The 18245-nt window shown below is 45.3% G+C and overlaps 3 protein-coding genes across 3 annotated transcripts in view; 2 read left to right on the top strand and 1 right to left on the bottom strand.

The window, feature by feature from the left end:
* Positions 1-2684, top strand: part of PKD1L3 (polycystin 1 like 3, transient receptor potential channel interacting) — a 30508-nt gene extending 27824 nt beyond the window's left edge. The window contains exons 39-43 of the mRNA XM_085550608.1: positions 136-296; positions 697-907; positions 1143-1244; positions 1773-1904; positions 2381-2684. Coding sequence (XP_085406734.1) covers positions 136-296; positions 697-907; positions 1143-1244; positions 1773-1904; positions 2381-2506 — 732 coding nt within the window. The 3' untranslated portion in view covers positions 2507-2684. The remainder of the gene's footprint in view (positions 1-135; positions 297-696; positions 908-1142; positions 1245-1772; positions 1905-2380) is intronic.
* Positions 2685-2851: 167 nt separating this feature from the next.
* Positions 2852-8479, top strand: GCSH (glycine cleavage system protein H). The gene is made up of 5 exons (XM_015874133.3): positions 2852-2989; positions 5476-5555; positions 6393-6456; positions 7630-7761; positions 8350-8479. The coding sequence occupies exons 1-5, from the start codon at positions 2869-2871 to the stop codon at positions 8445-8447; spliced, it is 495 nt and encodes a 164-aa protein (XP_015729619.1). The 5' UTR covers positions 2852-2868; the 3' UTR covers positions 8448-8479.
* A 2860-nt stretch (positions 8480-11339) lies between these two features.
* Positions 11340-17865, bottom strand: LOC146760579 (protein phosphatase 1 regulatory subunit 3E-like). Its single transcript, XM_085551862.1, has one exon. The coding sequence runs from the start codon at positions 17133-17135 to the stop codon at positions 16173-16175; it is 963 nt and encodes a 320-aa protein (XP_085407988.1). The 5' UTR covers positions 17136-17865; the 3' UTR covers positions 11340-16172.
* Positions 17866-18245: the final 380 nt, after the last annotated feature.

The raw sequence follows: 18245 nt of genomic DNA, 5'->3' as shown, positions 1-18245 counted from the left end.
TTTGTTTGGCAGGAATATCAAAGATGATGAGAAATTATGATGTCTGCTTTATTGCGGAGGACATAGCCCTAATCTTGAGACATTTACTGTATGATACGGTGTTGGACTGGAAAAGTAAGGCTCCTGTTTCCACAGGGAAAACTGATGAAGACTCTGAAATGGAGATATTTCCACAGCAAGTGGAATCTCCTGGAGATGGCCATTATACTGATTAGCTGGAGTGCACTGTCAGTGTTTGTGAAGAGGACAATCCTTGGGAGCCGAGACATCAGCTACTACCAGGAACACAAAGAGGAGTAAGTAATAAGCCCAGGAAGTACTAACTGAGCTCCCAGTTCCCTGGCTGCTACAGGACATCCAAGCAAGTAAATCATCTGCTTTGTTCTTTCCCATCAAGAAGCATAGGGCAGAGGACAGCAATACTTAACTCAGAATGGAAAATAATAGCATCTACTGGAAAATGGTCACACAAGAGCAAGCACACAATCACGGGATAAATCATGGAAACAAAACATAGTTGTGTACAGCTGAGCTTTTTGTGTGCACACAGCAGGGAGCAGAGACAGAAACATCCCAGCAAAAACTCAAGTTAGCTCTCCACTGAAAACAAGTTCAGAGTGACTGGCTTTCCCAGAACGTATGCGTTCCCAGGTTCCTGTGAGATGGTCTAATACATCTTTTCTTTGTTTCTAACAGCTCTGTGAGCTTTAATGAAACAGCAAGAGCTGATGCAGTTCTTGGCTACCTGATTGCTTTCCTCGTGCTTCTCTCCACAGTGAAACTGTGGCATCTACTGAGGCTCAACCCTAAGTTAAACATGATCACCTCCACTCTAAGGAGAGCATGGGGTGATATCTCTGGATTCATCACTGTTATTGCAATCATGTTCCTCGCCTATTCCATTGCTGTGAGTATGACTGTGGTTTCTCTTGTTTTCAGTCAGCACTGAGATACTGCCAGGTTAAATGAATTGTTTCTGAATGGGGAAAGCAATGTGTCTTTGAAAAGTAAAACTGAATAAAGCTGCCCATCTAAACATTAGGCTAAAAGACTGGGTACTAATTCCTCCATATATGTGAAGGCAGTTGATTTGCAGCAAGGACTCTGACTACGATGCAAGATACGTCTTCTTTCCTTTGCAGACAAACTTGATATTTGGCTGGAAGCTCTGCTCTTACAAAACTCTCTCTGATTCAGCAGAGACCATGGTCAGTCTTCAGCTGGGAATCTTCAACTACGAGGAGGTATTCCCTCTTGATTTTGAGTTTTGGCATAACATTTTCCAGCTCTACATCCATTCAAGTAGTTAATCCCCAAAACATACTCCTCTGTTCTTTAATTCCTACACAACCCTTACCTGATATGTGCCCTGACAGTCTGTGTAAAGACACTCCTAAATAGAAGCCCACAGACATGTTATGTCTGCTTTGATAGCTGGGACACAGCTGAACTGGTTCGTCAGTTTTCACCTCAAACTTCCATACCAATGCATTCAAATGCAAACACTTAAAACAAGAACAAAACACAGAGATTGCCCATATTAATATTTCACATTATATGAAATATTTCATCTTCTTTGCACAATATTATATCAAAGCCTGAAAGTAACTAAAGGAGAAAATCTATTTATAAATGTATGATATATAAATATAGCATAATTTATTACGCACAATGATTTTCAGAGGGACAAACTCCTAATGGCGTGATAGCTGCTTGTATGTAAGCTCCCTTTTAAAATCAGAATGTGATGTCTTACCTGATTGATCCTTCAGATCTTGGACTACAGCCCGATTTTAGGCTCCTTCTTAATCGGATCCTGCATCATTTTCATGACGTTTGTGGTGCTGAATCTCTTCATCTCAGTGATTCTGGTTGCTTTCAGCGAGGAGCAGAAGCACTACCAGGTGTGTTATCTATCTGTTCTTTAACATCAGTCGTGCACTTAGTCACAACATAGGTATCCCACCGCCTGATGAGACCTATGTAAACTCAGTCTTACTTTTAAGAAGTCAACCTATTCCCATAAAGCATGTTTCAGATTTGCCAGAATTACTCTGTCCATTCCTGTTCAGATCCATAGCCTGGCATTCACACACTAAATCCAGAGCCCCAGCTCCATTGAAATCAGTACCAAAATGGCTACAGAATCGATGAGGCCTTTACAGCTCCTTTTAACAGTGTCACTGAGCACCTGGTCTGTTCAGATATTGATGGCATTGTGTGAAATCCAGGTTGGGCATTAGGAAACATTTCTTGTCAGAAGGAGCAGTGATTTAGTGGCACAACTGTGCAGGGAGGTGGAGGAGTCACCAACCATGGAGGTGTTAGAGAACATCTGCTCCTGGCTCATCTGTTAACTGGTCCCTTGTCCTTATTTCAGGCTTCGGAAGAAGAGGAAATCGTGGACTTAATGCTCATGAAACTTTTCTGTTTCTTTGGGATTAAATGCAAGCAGGAAGAGAAGACGGGCTGTAACGATCAGCCAAAGCAACCCGTCAGCAATTAATGGCTAACCATAACGAAAACGCTGCTTTGTTTGTTGGCTCAATATCGTGTTTTGTAACTGCCAGACTTGGGCTATCGTGCTTCTGACTGGAATACTGTACATAGCCTTGCAAACTCTTCCTGATTGATGCAATTGTAGCTAAAAACTCGCACGAAACGTGAAATAAAGCATCCCATGAGCATCAGTACGTGTTGTTAATCAACACCCAGGGTTATCTCCCTCAGCAGGGCACACGGGGAGCTGCATCCAAACCGCTCCTACCCTCACCACACACACCGACATGGCGGCGCTCCAATGGCCGCCTCCATCGAGAGGCGGGAGCTCAACGCGGCGCCGCCCCCGGCCGAGGCCGCCCGGTAAAGATGGCGTGGTTGGCGTTGTGGAGGCTCGGGCCGGCCTTGGTACCGCGCTGTTCGTGCCTCTCTGTCCGCCCGCAGGTCCCCGCGGTGAGGAGGCTGAGCACCGGCTCGCTGCTGCTGTCCGGTGAGTGCTGGAAGGGCCGCTATGGGCCCGGTGTCAGTGCAGCAGGGTGGGAGGGCTGCAGGGGATCCCCTGCACCGGGCACGGCGCTGAGGTTTAAATAGCGGGCATGGAAGGACACACAGAAATGCTTTGTGTTGTGTTTGAGCTGCATCGTGCAGGATGGAAGGGGCTGAGCTGCCCGGGTAGGGAGCTGCAGCCACTCAAGATGGCTGGAGAGCTGTGCATGATTCCAGGGGCACAAAGAGGAGCCCTGACACCGATCGATCTGACCGGTTCGTGTGAAGGTGTGTGTGTGTGTGTGTGTGTGTGTGCAATGTGCTGCTGTGCACAACAGAAATGCTGGATAAGTAAAAGCTACCACTGACAAGTTTGCTCCCATACAGCCCAGTAACTCGCTGTTCAATGCCTGCTGCAAGAAACAGCATCCATCGTTATCTGCTTCTATCACTAATCGAGTTGCTTAATGTACCCGCTGCTTTAGATGTAACCTGATGAAATAACACGAGCTGTGCTTTCGTTTTAGGCAGAGAGGAAAAAGTTTGGTATGGCTGTTTGTGGAGGTGTGAGTGTTCCTTCACTCTTCAGGTCTATATTCTGAAACACTGAACAGAGGCAGGATGAACCATTTAGTTCCATTTAGAGGTGTGAGTTTAGGATGTGCTCGTTAAGCTGAAACCAAAGCCATGCTGCAATGAATGAAGCTGGAGAACATGGAGCTGCCCTTGTGGCAAAGGACGCTCACAGAGATTTGCTGTGCTCTGATGTCTGATATCCCTATATTTTGATCTCTTTCACGTGCAGGTCATGTAAGCTCAAAGTTCAGATTTTGAGATTACTCATTAACTCCTTCTCATTTGACCCGGACTTTATTTACTTTATATATGTGGGCTTTACCACATGGTTAGAATTTCTCATTTTAACCTTTGTAAAAAAAATAAAATTATATATATCCTATGAGAAGCATACGGGCATTTGGGGCTGTTAAGAACATGTCAGTATCTAACAAAGCAGTGAAATTTGTTTTCTCTTTTCCTTCCCCATAATCTCACCTTTTAAACAAATCTTGCACAATATCATTGTCCAACATAGAAAGATACTGGCTGGCTCCTCTGTGATGTGCATGACGTTAATGTTCAGTGGGGGCTTGAGGTCTTGCGTTGTTCTGTTCTCATGGTTCATTACTCATTTCCTATGAAATACCTGTTACCTGGGGGTTAATGCATTGACCTAAAGCAGTTTGGTTTCTCCTGTTCATTAAAACATGTCCTGAGAGATTTATGTAGATGTTAATAGCGCTAGATGAAATTCTGTGCTCTTTTTATTTGAGTGATGCTGTGTGGAAAGATGCCTTATTTGCATTATACTCGGTCTGTTTTCTATGCTCTGCTTCTGTATATTGTGCTGCCACAATAAATATAACTGTGAAACTTGAGCTGCCATAAGAGAGAAACTATTTGACCTCTTCCACACATTCAGCCCATATAGATGAATCACAGCAACTGAAACAGAACATTACTGACTAAGCATGAGGATTTTAACAGACCTGTAGTGAGGATTTCTGCTTTCTGTTATATGTGAGCCAAGGAAATAAGGCTTTGATGTCAGGAAGAAAACTGCTTCAATTTCTTCTTTTGAATGTAAAAATAACTGCTGCTGGGAAAAGAACATGAGCAGCCCTGAGTCTCACAGCCCTACACTATATGTGGAATTGTAGGGCTGCTGTGGAAGAGATGTAACAGTCTTACACACGCACATCTTAGAACTATTCAGAATGAGTACTGTGTTGTTCTAAGAGTATTAACATCAGATTCTCTTAAGTAACGCTTGCCTGTTTGAATGGCCCCATTAATTTTACCTATATTGATTGTGCCTGTTTTTACATATATCAGTGATGGCATTGAATGGGAGAAATAGACAGTAGAGAACATGTGAGGAGAGGGAAGGGATTCAGCTGCCCGGAGCAGGCAGGCTGCAGCTTCACCTGGTCACTCTGCTTCATGTTTTGAATGGGATGCTGCAATGCTGACACTATCATGTTATTAATGCTGGCCTTCTGCCTGCAACTTTGTTATTCCTGGGAAGGAAACACTAAATATGCTTGGGAAGACCTCAAGGCATCATAGAAAAGGTTATTACTGTGAGCAAAGTAAAGATGTGTGCTTTGGATCTGTATTTTACGTTTGAACTATTCCTTTTACCCCCATGGTTGACAAGTTTCTGGATGATTGCATAGGATCTAAGGCTGGCTGTGGGGCAGAACCCTGCAGTGAGCTGCTGCTGTGTCACTAAGCGTGTCCTGAGCTGAACAAAGTGCTTCTGTAAATTGTATTTGCTGTTTGTAGCATTTTCCAAGGGGGGTTGGGGAGGAAATAAAGCACCAAACCTCAGGGGAAAGCAAAGCAAAGCAGCAGGGTTTGTAACTTCAGTGTGTTGTGTTTAAGCAACTTGCCACTGATTTCTGAAGTATCAAGTTTGTTTCATTGTAGCCCGCAAATTCACAGACAAGCATGAATGGATATCAGTCGAAAATGGCATTGGAACAGTAGGAATCAGCAATTTTGCACAGGTATTGATCAACTCTCTCTTTTGCTACCCAAGTCTGCAATATTTACTTACACATACCTGCTCCTGTCCTTGCTCTTTGGATAGCTGCTGTTTTTTTATGGTTGTAATATCCTATACACGCAGAATGAGGTTTTTGGACTTGGCACCGTCACATTATTTGAGAAGTGGATGCTGTTTCAGCATTCTGATAGATTCTTAATCGGTTTAGATCGAGCCTGTGGGGAGCTGAGTGTGATGGAAACTTAATGGTTCAACTGAATTTAAAACTGCATTTATTACCACAGTACTGTAGGCCTTGGGAGTGTGTGGCTGTGGTGAAGTCAGATTCCACTTGAACATGAATGGGCTGCAATTCCTTTGGCTAAAAAAACCTATTCCATGCAGAAGTGTAACACAGTCTATATTTCTCAATATAAAATAGTGGAGGTAGGGGGGAACCCTTTGGAGTTTTGTTCTGCTCTGGTACAAGCATGTGATTTGGAGTAGTGTTGGCTGTGCAGTTAGCTGTGCTGGCTGGTGCTGAGAAGATAAGCAAATGCTCTTTCTCATTCTGCCTGAATAAATCTATAGATGACATGCCTTACAACTCAGCCCGAGGGTTATTAACATCATAATGGATAACAGTTAATTTGGCATTTGGGTCATGGTAACCTAACATTTTTGTTTTAATTTCAAGTTAAGTGTTTAAAAAGTAGAAAATGCACAATCTTTAAATAACATCTACATTTACACAGGGTTCTAGAACCACATTTACATTGGTTCTAGAGTTACTGTGTCAGATAACTCCAACTTACAGTTTCTTTAATGTAAGCTTTGATGCATTTGTTTTTCTTTTCAGGAAGCATTAGGAGATGTTGTTTACTGTAGTCTTCCAGAAGTTGGGACAAAATTGAATAAAGATGGTAAGTTTCAGCTCTAGTTCCACTTCTAGTTTCTTTTCAAAGCCGAATTCTATTAAGTAATCTTCATGTTTGTTAACACCATTACACGTCTGGATGCAAAACAGAAGCAGGTATTTCTATGAATAGAGATGATGGCTTTCATTTCCAAGTCTGAATGCATGTCTGGTATACTATGCGTGATAGTAGAAGGTACCTACTTTTCAAGACCTTTATTTAAAATCAAACATTTTTTAGGTATGTTTTTTGGTACTTCTATCTATATTCTGCTTTAAAGCACACCTGTCCCTGTATATACACAGAGCACTGCCTCACTGGTGTGTGAAAAGACTGTCATTAGCTTCACACGTTGCAGAATGAGTGTAAATGTACTGAGGTGAAGCAGCAGGAGTTTTTCTCCCCATCCTTCTGTATCAGGCTGCTCAGCCCACAGCTGTTACATCACACTGGATGGTGAATGCTTTACAGAAGTTTTGTGTTTCGGGTTCTAATTAACCAACTTGTAGCATTATCCGAAGGAATTTCATTTCCACTTCTCTTTTCTACCACTTGCAGCTCTAATCCCAAGCTTACTCAGAACGTGCTGTTCTCTGTCTCCTGTCTGCTTTTCTGACCACTCCACGTTCCCCAGCTTCTTTGTTTGTTTATGGTTTAGAGCTGCTCTTGTCTAATGTTGCTGGGGGCCCTGTTTCCATAACTGCATATGAAATAGAAAGGAGAGCAGAGCAGCTGAGTATTGCTTTGGAATACTAATGAGTGTTTTCCAGTGAGTGCAAATGTAACAGCTGATAGTGTTTCTGAAGAACAAGGGAGCTCCTCAAGTTCTATTTTGTAACCAAATTAGGCACTAAAAAAGGTCTACACTGTAAATAGAAGGCTCATTTAGAAGTCTTGCAGCAATAGCTGAATGGGATTCCTAACTGTGTCAGCTCATGGCCAATGGATTAGCCAAACGTAAGAAATTTCTGTTCCTCCTGTAATAGCCAGTGCTGTGCTACTTCCCTGCAGGAGCTCAGTGCTGCTGTCAGTGATGAAGAGATGGTTACTTCCACTCTTTGATAGTTTTCCTCCTCAGTATAAAGGCTCTGCTTTACAGCCATCACTACAATGTCTGATTGAAACTCGAGTGCTTTGTGAATTCCTCTTAAGAGTGTGAAATCTTGTTCTGTATTTCAGATGAATTTGGGGCTCTGGAAAGTGTGAAAGCTGCCAGTGAGCTCTACTCTCCTCTCACAGGAGAAGTGACTGACATTAATGCTGCCCTTACAGACAACCCAGGGCTTGTCAATAAATCTTGTTATCAAGATGGTAAGATGATGTTCTTATCTTTCAATAAAGAACAGCACCTGGATGTTGGCAGTGTTGCTTATGATCACATATAGGTCTGTGATTCTTAGTTCTTCCAGGTTAATGGTATGGAGGCTTAAAATTGAATATATTGAACGTAGTCCAAGCCCAATAAAATTTATTGCATGATAATACTATTATAGTCTTATCTTTGCTGACAACTTCATTGCAGTGTGTTCTTTTCAGATGCACTGAGGTTGAGTTTGAATCTCTTTCCCTTGATGTTATTTTTCATTCTCAAATCTGTAACAACTCACGATCCTGGTGGTCAGGCTCTTTTCCTAGACAGTCCCTTCCTAAAGCCACTGTAAGAGACAGTGCTGAACTAACCCATCTGACTCAGAAGGCTCCTTCAGGTTACTTGTTTGGTTCTTTTGTTGTTTGTGTTTGCTTTTAAAGCATTGCAGCGCTGTTTTGCTGCAGAGGAAGTGCCTTAATTCTAACAGTGTGACAGAGCTCTGTTTGAGTGCTGTTCTATGGAGGTAACATGAGTGAACCCTTGGTGCAGGCTATTTGCAACTGTTGTTCTTTTTAACTTCCCAATTGCAGGTTGGCTTATCAAGATGACTGTGGAAAAGCCTGCTGAACTTGATGAACTGATGAGTGAAGACGCTTATGAGAAATACATAAAATCCATTGAGGACTGAGCTGGAATAATGAAATAAACCCATATAAAATATTTCAATGTAGTCTGTCATCGATCACTTGAAGTAAGGAATATTGAGTTTTGGCAAGCTGAAAATTATCACTAATGTTCACATACACATGCCATAAATAATTGCAGTGATAAAATGTCTAACATGTGCCTACTTGTAAGGGATTTTTATTCTAGGCTGCCTGACTTATATAACTTTAGGATACAAAAGAACAGTGCTTCCCTAACCTCCTAACCTCAGTTATAGTCACAAGGACGATACCAAAAGAAGAAAAACTACATCAGCTACCTCTTTGCATGATTATGTTGGGTTTTTTACTTCTTTACATAGTATTATGGAGATGGAAAACATAAAGAATTAATAAATTCAAATAATTCTGCCTTTATAAAGGTATGCTCCTTGTTTTGCTTTCTTACCATGCAAAGCTCATGCCCTGACCATTCAATGAGGTTCTTTAGGGCACTGTTTAGGCTGTATTTTCTTTTGTCTGGACTAAATAATCACCACATGTGTCACAGGTGGGGAAGGATTCTACATCATGTGCCTAGCAATTGTGAATGATTCTCTTTGAAAATCATGTGAGCAGCAACACTTTAGTACGTAATGTTGCCATGTGTGCCTTTAAGATCACATAGGCACGCTGCTGTAATGAGGACATAGAATGAATGAGACTAAAACTTCCATTTTGCAAACCAATAAACTGATTATATCAGACCTGACATTTAATGACTCCACAATCATGTAGTCAAAGTTAACGTGACATCTAAAGGTAAGTTTGAGTGGTATGGAGCTGTATCTTACAGAAACACAATAGCAAGGCAGAGGCCTGGAATACAGCTTTTCTTAAAAACAAGATTTGGGAAGAACAAAACCACATAAATAATAATAATTGGGGTTTTGAGGTGTTGACGTTCCAGTATTGCTGTGTGTGTAGATTGTTAATCATGACTTTACATCAAGCAATGTTAAAGACATGTATCAAAGCACCATCGTGCATTGTTAGTGAGCCATCATCCAATTTTAGCTGTAAAGATGGTAGATTAAATAATATGCTGGGTCTAGTGCTAACCTAAGCACTGGAAACATGTTTCTATGAAAATATCATTCTGGTTTATCAGGAGCCTGTTGTGAACACAAAATAAGGACAATGTGAACTTCACTGTCATTAAATTAGCTGTAAGACAATTACCTAAGCCTCTCATGATTAGATTAGGAGTGTGGCAGATCTCAGTTTCTAATGCTCCCCCTTAACTGGAGTCTCCAGAGTTGATGTCCGGTGGGTCAGGACTCTCTTTGCTGCTGTTTTGTACCGATGGATCAGGAATTGGGATCTTCCTGTAGCAGTGGCTCTTCAGAACTGTACCAATAAGCTGATCCAGAGTGACCCTCAGCTCCTCAACCAAAAATGTGAGGTTTTCTGTTGCAGTGCAAGAGCCAATGGAAGTATCAGCACCTGCATGGCCAACCTGGGCGAAGAGAAGGACAACTGTGAATGGTGCTTAGAGGAATGGCAGCACAGCTTCTCCAGCGTGTGGGATGGAGCGTTCCACGTTATCAGATGGTTACACGGTGATTTCAATCTTTTCTCGTTTTAAAAGAAGTAATTGTATAATTTACCCACACGGTGGCGCTCAGCATGTTAGAGATGGGGCAATGGACCCCTCCAATTGGGCAGGTAACTGCAGTGACAGCTGTAAGAGCAGCCTAGGAGTGTTCTCAGTGTGATTCTGCTCCACTTCCCCCAGGCTGCTTGGGACACAGCACTCCTTGGCAGGGGAATTCAGTCTGTGGTACCTGCAGTGAATAGTTTACCTTACAATATTGATATCCCTCTCTTCCTGACAAAGCATAATTCAGTCACTTCAGACCCGATCTATCTTAATGCAGTACAATTGTCCTACATCCCCTGCTGTTAGGCTGTTTTATTTGTTTATAGTGTTCAATTATTCATGCTATTGAGTGTCTTTCCCTCAGAGATGCATTTTAATGGAGGTACAGCACTTCTACCTTTCTCTAGCCATGAAAATCAATCCACAAGTTAGGAGGATGAGTTTGCACTTGGAACCTACAAGTACTTCTGCTTTTCAGCAATCACCCCCTCCCTTCCTCACCGCAGGGGGCTGGATCAAGAGAAAATGACAGAGAACTCAGTATTCTTGGCCATTCCTGCCTGTTCCAACTGCCCCACTTGTGCCACAGCTACCAAAGCAAAGTCAGCTCGGCTACAACTGAAATGTTTTGTCTGCCTTCCATGAGACTAAGGGGCATTTCTTAAATCAGGCTGTTTGGTGTAAATGTTAGCCAATGTAGAAGAGAATGAGGATGTTTAATGCTGTGGAAGGAATGTGTCTACTTTCCATACTGTGGTAGCAAGGATAACATGTCATCCCTATGGGATCCTGTGTGATCTAAAGTTATTTTTCTGATAGAGAATCTAACAGTCTTGAAAAGAGACTTCACAGCTGGCACAGCCAGTTCCTCCTCCTCCTTCCCTGAGCTGGGAAGGATTAAAGCCACAAGCAGTTAAAACACAGGCATCCCTTTCTGGACTACAGACTGCTACGCTGCCTTTATGTTCATGCCTTCACAGCCAACTGCTAAAGATACAAGACTATAAAGATAGCTACGCGCATTTATGCCAACTGATAATCTCATCTTATCTTGAGAAGTGGTTATACTTCAGGAGAGCAGACTGCCAGCCCAGCTCCACACACAGAACATTCTGAATGGAGAGATTGCTGCTTGTCTCCGGGTGGGCAATGCATCACCCCCTGCTTTCCACATACACCATGGACAGAACAGAACAGAATTCAGACCCTCAGCCAAAGGAACTCACAGTCTGTCCATTAAAACACGAGGTTTGTATTCACCACATGCTCACAATTTGTTTTGTTAACATTTAATGACATCGAGAAGCTACAGGTTTATAAATACAGGTGACAACCAGTGATTAGATGTTGTTTTGGTGGAAAACAACCTGAAATGCTGTAAGGCTACGTTACAAGGCATTATTAGAAAAGGTTGATTTTGAACTTGTGGTGATATTAGGTTATTTTTACAAACATTAGAAACAAACATTGCTTGGTGAAGTATCAACGCTGCAGAAAGAAACTGGAACCAAAAGGAACAGAGCTGTTACATTTAGAACAAATTCTTTTGTCAACAAAGCCTGTGTAAATCAAGGAAACAACAGAAGCTTTCACGTTACACACACTGTCCTGAACAGACAGCATCCCCGTTACCAAGAGCAGCACTTTAACACTGAACTGGAGGAGTCAGGTTTGTTTGAATCACTTCAACTTTGTGTCCTGGCAGTTTTCCTGTCCCCCACATACAGGTGTCTGCACCCGCGCACAGCTGGGGTGTCCCCCTGAATATAGTGCCTGGGTGCTGCCCACTGAGCCAGTTCTAATGGTGCACACAAATGCCTGGGATACTGCAGTCTGGAGATGGGACTTGACAGTAATCCTAACAGTGTTGGGCCTGCTAGTGTTACTGCTTTTGAAGGGCTTTAAAACCACATGTGTTAGCATTGCGTGTCTATGAAATACTGTCCTGCCGCTGCTCCTCAGGATGTGCTTATGGTTTAGTGACGTCAGATTGGACACAAAAGAGCCTCAAAACCCAACACTACTTAAGACCCAGTTTCCCTAATGACACTTGTAACAGAATACTCTACACACAACGCACCAACACAGCAATGATACCAACCAGGTTTACCCCTAAAAAAAGCAAGTGCACCGTAATATTGCATAGAAAGAACTCCTTGGTAGAATGCACTGGGACTTGGGTTTTTTTTCCTGCCTTGCTAAATGAAAGCATATACATTTTTAAAAGAATATCTCACATGTGATGTTTTTCTTAGCTATATTCTTTGGAATTGCTAGTGCATATGTTATTTCAAGCATCTTTTATTCTGCATGCTATTATTTGATATTAAAAGAGTAAAACTGGAAGGAAAGCTGTTTTTCTGCCTCCCTCCAGAATGGAATGAAAAATAATTCAGAAAAGATGGGATTAAAAAGGGGGTTAAAAAAGACTCTCCACAAAATAAATTAAAAGCAAATTTCAAGAACTGAGTAAAGAAAGAGCCACCATTAAACTCCTACCTCAAACTGTACATGACCGTAGATCCTTAACTTCGGTACTCAGCCATATTTCCATTGCAGTAGGGAATCCTGCCACAGCCAGCACATGGGCACACACAGTGTATAAGGGAATAGAGCTGGGTAGTCTGCCGGAAGGCCGAGCAGCACAACATCACAAAATAGAAGCCGTTTTCTTCAGCTACTCCTTACAGTGAGCACTCGAATCCCATTGTACAGAGCGTGCAAAGATTAAGTCCACCTAGAAGCTGTAACTATAAGCGTTACGCGGCATCACAGGAAAAGCTGTAAAGATGATCACGTCTACGCAACCACATTTCATAAAAAACTAGAACTTCTGCTCTGACAGAATATATATTTAGAATATATAAGTGGTGAATATATACAATAAATCTATTCTGTTATACTAACTAGTCACAGTATTTTTTACCCAACGATGTAATTGTAAAGGTATAGCAGGAAGATGTGGTTCAGACAGTAAATTCTTTCGTGGTAATACAGGAAGATACTATCAAATTCTGCTGGCTGCTACGGAGAACAGCTGAAAGTGCTTCAGGAAATAGAATTACTATTATATTTTTAGTATTCATTTCATTGTAATAGGAATGGCTGGACATTCAGTGGGATAGTTAAGGAACAAATAATATTTCTTCCTAGGAAATGTAGAAAGGCACGTAAAGATTCCAATACAGGTATTTAATAACACGTTAAAAAGCAGATTTGGAGTATTTCTGTAGGTGATGTTAAAACACACAATTAGCAGATGTGGGCCTGTTGGTGTAAATGAGAAACACGTCATGTATGTGTAAAGAGATCGTGCTCTTGCATGAACGGACATCTGCTCACTGCAGGGACCCACCTTCCTCTTCATGTGCTGGAACAACAGTGTGCACATACTCTGCTAGTGAATGATACACTGAGGCACATGCATATGCATCAAGAAGTTACCTGCAAATTGCATGTATTGACAATGAGTACCACCTCCTGACTCTTGTTGTTAGGCTAATACAGCCAGCGAGCTGAAATCCATCCTACAGCCACTTAATTGGATTGATTCTTGTGAGGATTTCTACTAATTGGGTAGATTTCAGAAATACTGCTTATAAGAGGCATGGAATTGCACGCGAAAAAAGTCAAGCAGCTTAACTAAGTGTGCAACAGCAGACATCAATGTCTCTGGACATCATACAGTACAACCGTATGGGATCACCGTATTGCACATGAAATGAGATGGCACGTCCCATAAAGCCACGACTCTGCACAATGAATGACGGACATCCCTGTGTCACCTGCAGTCATTTCTTTTTGAAATCTGACTTCACAATAAACTAATGTGACAGAGGTGAAAACGTGCAAGCAAAGCAGTGCAGCTTTGGCATATATTGCTGAGGAGTTTCTATTTAAACACCTCCAACTTGTTCCACACACTTTGCCAGTAGCATCCTCTGGGCCTTTCAGAAGTCCCCGTGTTCCTCCAGAAGACCTGGTCTTTTACTGGAGTTACACAAACACCGCTGATATCCTCTGTTCACACTCAAGCCCATAAAGCTACCCACAAAATTGAGACTTGAAGACAGGCTGAGCTGCTTCAAAGCTTGAGTCTGCTCTGCTCTGCAGAACCCTCTTCTGTTGCGCTACATCCCACAAAGGTTTAATATTCACATATTTATTTGACAAAGGGGTTAAACCTTCATAAATAAAGTTATAGCTCTGGTTAAGCTACAGTGCACGGAAATTGCTTTTTCCCCACAAGCAACAGCACTGGGATGCTCCAGAATAAGTTGCTGGTTCAGTACGTGGGCAGAGAAGGCCAAGAAAAAGCATTTAGGAAAGGTGCAGCAAAACTGAAGAGATGTTTGGCTGTATTCCCACCATATCTCAAAGTGCTTCCAAATGGAGATAAGTCCTTTCCCTTCTCTCCAGCATTAAGGCTCTTACAAAAAGCTAGGGTTAACTAAAAGACACTTGGGCTTTCATGAGCAAACACACCACTCAATGTGCTTTTATCACAAACTAAGACCTAGCTCCTTTATAGATATACCTTTATAGATGTGCACCAAATACAGTGTTACGTTATTACAAGCCTTAATATTCTAATGTATGAGATACTCAGTGGGTCCTGGTAATGTGTTTCTTTTAAGATCACAGGGATGGGAAAACTTGGAGCTAAAACCAAGCTATGACAGTATAGAGCAGCTACTGGCATTGTCATTTTCTATTAGACCAGCAGGAGGTCCAGAAGAATTGAAGGAAATGCTCTTTTCCCATCATGTTGCCAAATTGTTTTCTCCAGAATTCCTCAGTTCAATTATTCTGGCAGAACCAGGAGACAAAAGTGCTTCCAATTCCCATCAAAGTCAAAAGGTTCCATGAGAACTTGACACCAACCAAACTGTCCAAGATACTTACGAGAGACCCAAAAACACATTAGAATTAACAGAAATAATGTCATTCCTGAAAAACCAGGGATCTAAAATGTTCAATGTAATGTCACCTCACAGCCCTGCATGAGGTCATGTTAGAGCAGGTACCAGAGGACGGCCACAAAAATGCTCCAAGGGATGGGACAACTCTCCTATGGGGACAGGCTGAGAGCTGGGGCTGTTCAGCATGGGGAAGAGAAGGCTCCAGGGAGACCTGAGAGCGGCCCTTTGGTACCTAAAAGGGGCTGTAAACAGGAAGGGGGCAGACTGTAGGAGGGTCTGCTTTGACAGGACAAGGGGAAATGGTTTCATACTAAAAGAGGGGGAATTTAGACTGGATATTAGAAGGAAGTTTCCTCAGTAAGGGCAGTGAGGTAATGGCACAGGTTGTGCCGAGAGGTGCCGAACGCCCCATTCCTGGAGTCACCCAAGGTCAGGCTGGACGGGATCTGGAGCTGTAGGTGTCCCTGTTCATTGCAGAGGAGCTGCACCAAATGGCCTCTCAGGGTCTATTCCAACTCAAAGGGTTCTATGATACCAACATGAGTGTTGCCACTCAGAGCAGTGACACTTTGGAGGTCCCTGTCCTGCAGACAGACACGTGCTGAGCTCCCGGAGAGCAGCACCAGGCAGCAGCACAACCCGCATCCACTGCTTCAAAAAGCAACCTAGAAAAGGGAAACCCTTCACTGCTCACACCAATCTAAAGCACAGCTCTGAAGGCAGAAGCCCACAAACTCTGCCATCCCAATGCTTTTATTGGAACACTTATTTTTAAACGGCAAGATATGGCTTTTCTTCAATTGGCCAGAGCGCATCCAGCTTTGGGAAACCTGCCTTTTTCCAGAGTTAGGGAGGGGGGGAAATAAAAGGAGTGTTTTGCAAGCAGTGCACAGCTCAGCCCAGGAGCCTCAGTCAGACGGGAAATGGGAATCAACCCGCAGGGCTGAGAGCCACCGGCACGGCTGAGCTCCTGCCGTCTCCGTGCGGGGCAGCGCTACCGCAGCGTGACGGAGCTTCACCGCACAGCGCTGCCTTTCAATGACCACGCACAGCCCGCACAGCCCGCACCCGCTGCCTGCGGTCGGGACGCAGAGCACACAGCGCTCATCTGCGAACCGATTCCGAGCATCCTCCGCCGACTTACGGCGCAGCGCAGCGGGGCGAGGCCGGGGCAGCTCCGTCCGTCAGATGAAGTGGATCCAGGCGCTGCTGTCGGGATCCTGCGGCGGCCCCGAGGAAGGGGAACGCGCCCGGCTCCGCAGGCGGTAATTGGAGCCGCCGTTGTTGTCCCAATACTCGGCCCCGGCCACGCGGTACCGGACGGCGAACTCCAGCGCGGCGTCGGAGCCGGCGGCGGCGGGTCCCAGCGGCAGGTGGAAGGCGAAGCGGTCGGTGATGCCGTCGGCCGTCCCGGCGGGTTGGTAGGCGGCGGGCACCTCGCTGCAGCTGGCCCAGCGGTCCAGCGTGTAACGCACCGACACGGCTTTCTCGTAGGCCAGGTTGAGGACCCGCACGGCCCCGCGCAGCACCGCGGCTTCGCAGCGCACCCACTCCAGCCTCACCTTGTGCTGCCGCACTCGCTCCGTGAAGCCGGGGCCGTTACCGGGATGCGGCTGGAACAGCGGCTCCAGAGGCGGCGGCGGCGGCCCGAACGGCACCGGATTGAGCTCACCCAGCGCCGGAGGTTTCCTGGTCTTGAACAGGTCGGCGGGGCGAGGAGGGGCGGGCGGCGGCACCTGCGGCAGGTCGGCGTCGCAGAAATGCCGCACGGAGATGAGCTCCAGGCCGAGCGAGTCGGCGAAGCGCACGGTCTTGCGGCGCGACGGGCTGTGCTGCGGGGCCGGGCGGAGGCTGCGATCCCCGGGCGTGGGCAGCGACTTGGCCCGGCGGCGCTGCGTGGGGCTGGGCGGCACTGCGGGCACCGTGGGCTCCCGGCCGCGGGGAGGAGGCGGCGGCTTCTCGGGGGCCGCGTCCCGCGGGGCGGATGGTGGAAGCGGCGTTGGAGCGTCGCCGTCGGGGCTGCAGCCGCCCCTGCAGCGCTCGGCCAGGCTGCCATAGAGGCAGGCGCTGCAGCTGAAGTTCCGCGGTAGGTAGAGCCGGGGCGGCGGCGCTGGCACGGCGCTGTGCAGCGAGGCCGCCTTATCCATGGGGGCTGCGGCGCTCAGCGCTCAGCTCGGGGCCGTCCTGCAGCCGCTCTGCCCCGCGGGCCATGCGGCGCTGCGGCGGGGCCGGGCTGGGGCGAGCCCCGAATCATCCCGCCCCGTTGCTGTCCTATTTCCAGCCCCGCGTCGCCGCCGCCGCCTTCTGGGTCTTTCCTCGAGGAGCTCAGCCAGGAGGAGGAGGAGGAGGAGGAGGAGGAGATGGAGGAGGCGGCACACGCAGGGATTCCCCGGTGGAGGCGCGGAGATGCATCGAGCGGTGCCAGAAATAGCTGCGAAAGGAAGGAGCAGAGCCGGGCTCGGGCAGATTAAAGGGGCCGATAAGAAACAGCTGGCTGCCGGCTCGGTTCTCGCAGTGTACATTTAAAGGAGCTAATCCGCGATAATGCGGTTACGGTGCATCTGCTGATGGGAACGGACGCATCCAGCCGTGCCGCAGCGCAGGATCGGCCCCGTTAAGAGCGGCACGAACCGTGAGATGTGCGGGATTCGGTTTGATCATGGCCGGACCGTGCTCCAACGAATGGCAGCCGATGAGAAGCGCAGTCAGTGGCGCAGCGCTGCACGGAGCTGAAATCCAGCCCGTCCAAGCCGCCTCGCTCCAGTCTTTCCGTAATCTGGAGCTCGTTTTTAATTAGTAAATTGCATTAAAAACAGTGATCCTGCCAGGGGCTGAGCCTGAACTGTGTCGACGTGTAATTCTCGTTTAACTCCTGAGCTTTTCCACCTTCGTCATCCCGCTCGCGGCTCTGTGTCCGGTGATGAGGTTAATGATGGGACAGCGAGCCTGGTTCTATCAGGAACCAAACAGGCAGCAGAACGCAGGACAGAGCGCCCTGTTGGCTCAAACCGGGACTATCAGCTCAAATCGCTTTCTTAGGAAGCATAATTGCCATGTTATTTCCACTGGGTTCTAAGTCTCCTTAATGACACGTAAGCAAGGAAAAATTATGCCTTGCAGTGTTAAATTTGACACCATTGTTATTATTATTATTATTATTATTATTATTATTATTATTATTATTATTATTATTATTATTATTATTATTATTGCCTAACGTTAATTTCAGTTTAAAACCACCAAACAGAACGTCGTGT

Source organism: Coturnix japonica, chromosome 6 (genome assembly GCF_054131305.1).
Source record: "Coturnix japonica strain WE chromosome 6, WE-NBRP24, whole genome shotgun sequence".
Taxonomy (NCBI): Eukaryota; Metazoa; Chordata; class Aves; order Galliformes; family Phasianidae; genus Coturnix; species Coturnix japonica.
Note: the sequence above shows the minus strand (reverse complement) of the source record. Positions and strands in the feature narration are given on the sequence as shown.

What these genes read in the sequence shown, in the direction of transcription:
- GCSH (XM_015874133.3), top strand. Translation starts at nt 2,869, where the DNA reads ATGGCGTGGTTGGCGTTGTGGAGGCTCGGGCCGGCCTTGGTACCGCGC. An exon ending in GAATCAGCAATTTTGCACAG is followed by an intron (nt 5,556 to 6,392) that starts GTATTGATCAAC and finishes TTTTCTTTTCAG; the next exon opens with GAAGCATTAGGAGATGTTGT. An exon ending in GACAAAATTGAATAAAGATG is followed by an intron (nt 6,457 to 7,629) that starts GTAAGTTTCAGC and finishes TCTGTATTTCAG; the next exon opens with ATGAATTTGGGGCTCTGGAA.
- LOC146760579 (XM_085551862.1), bottom strand. Translation starts at nt 17,135, where the DNA reads ATGGATAAGGCGGCCTCGCTGCACAGCGCCGTGCCAGCGCCGCCGCCC.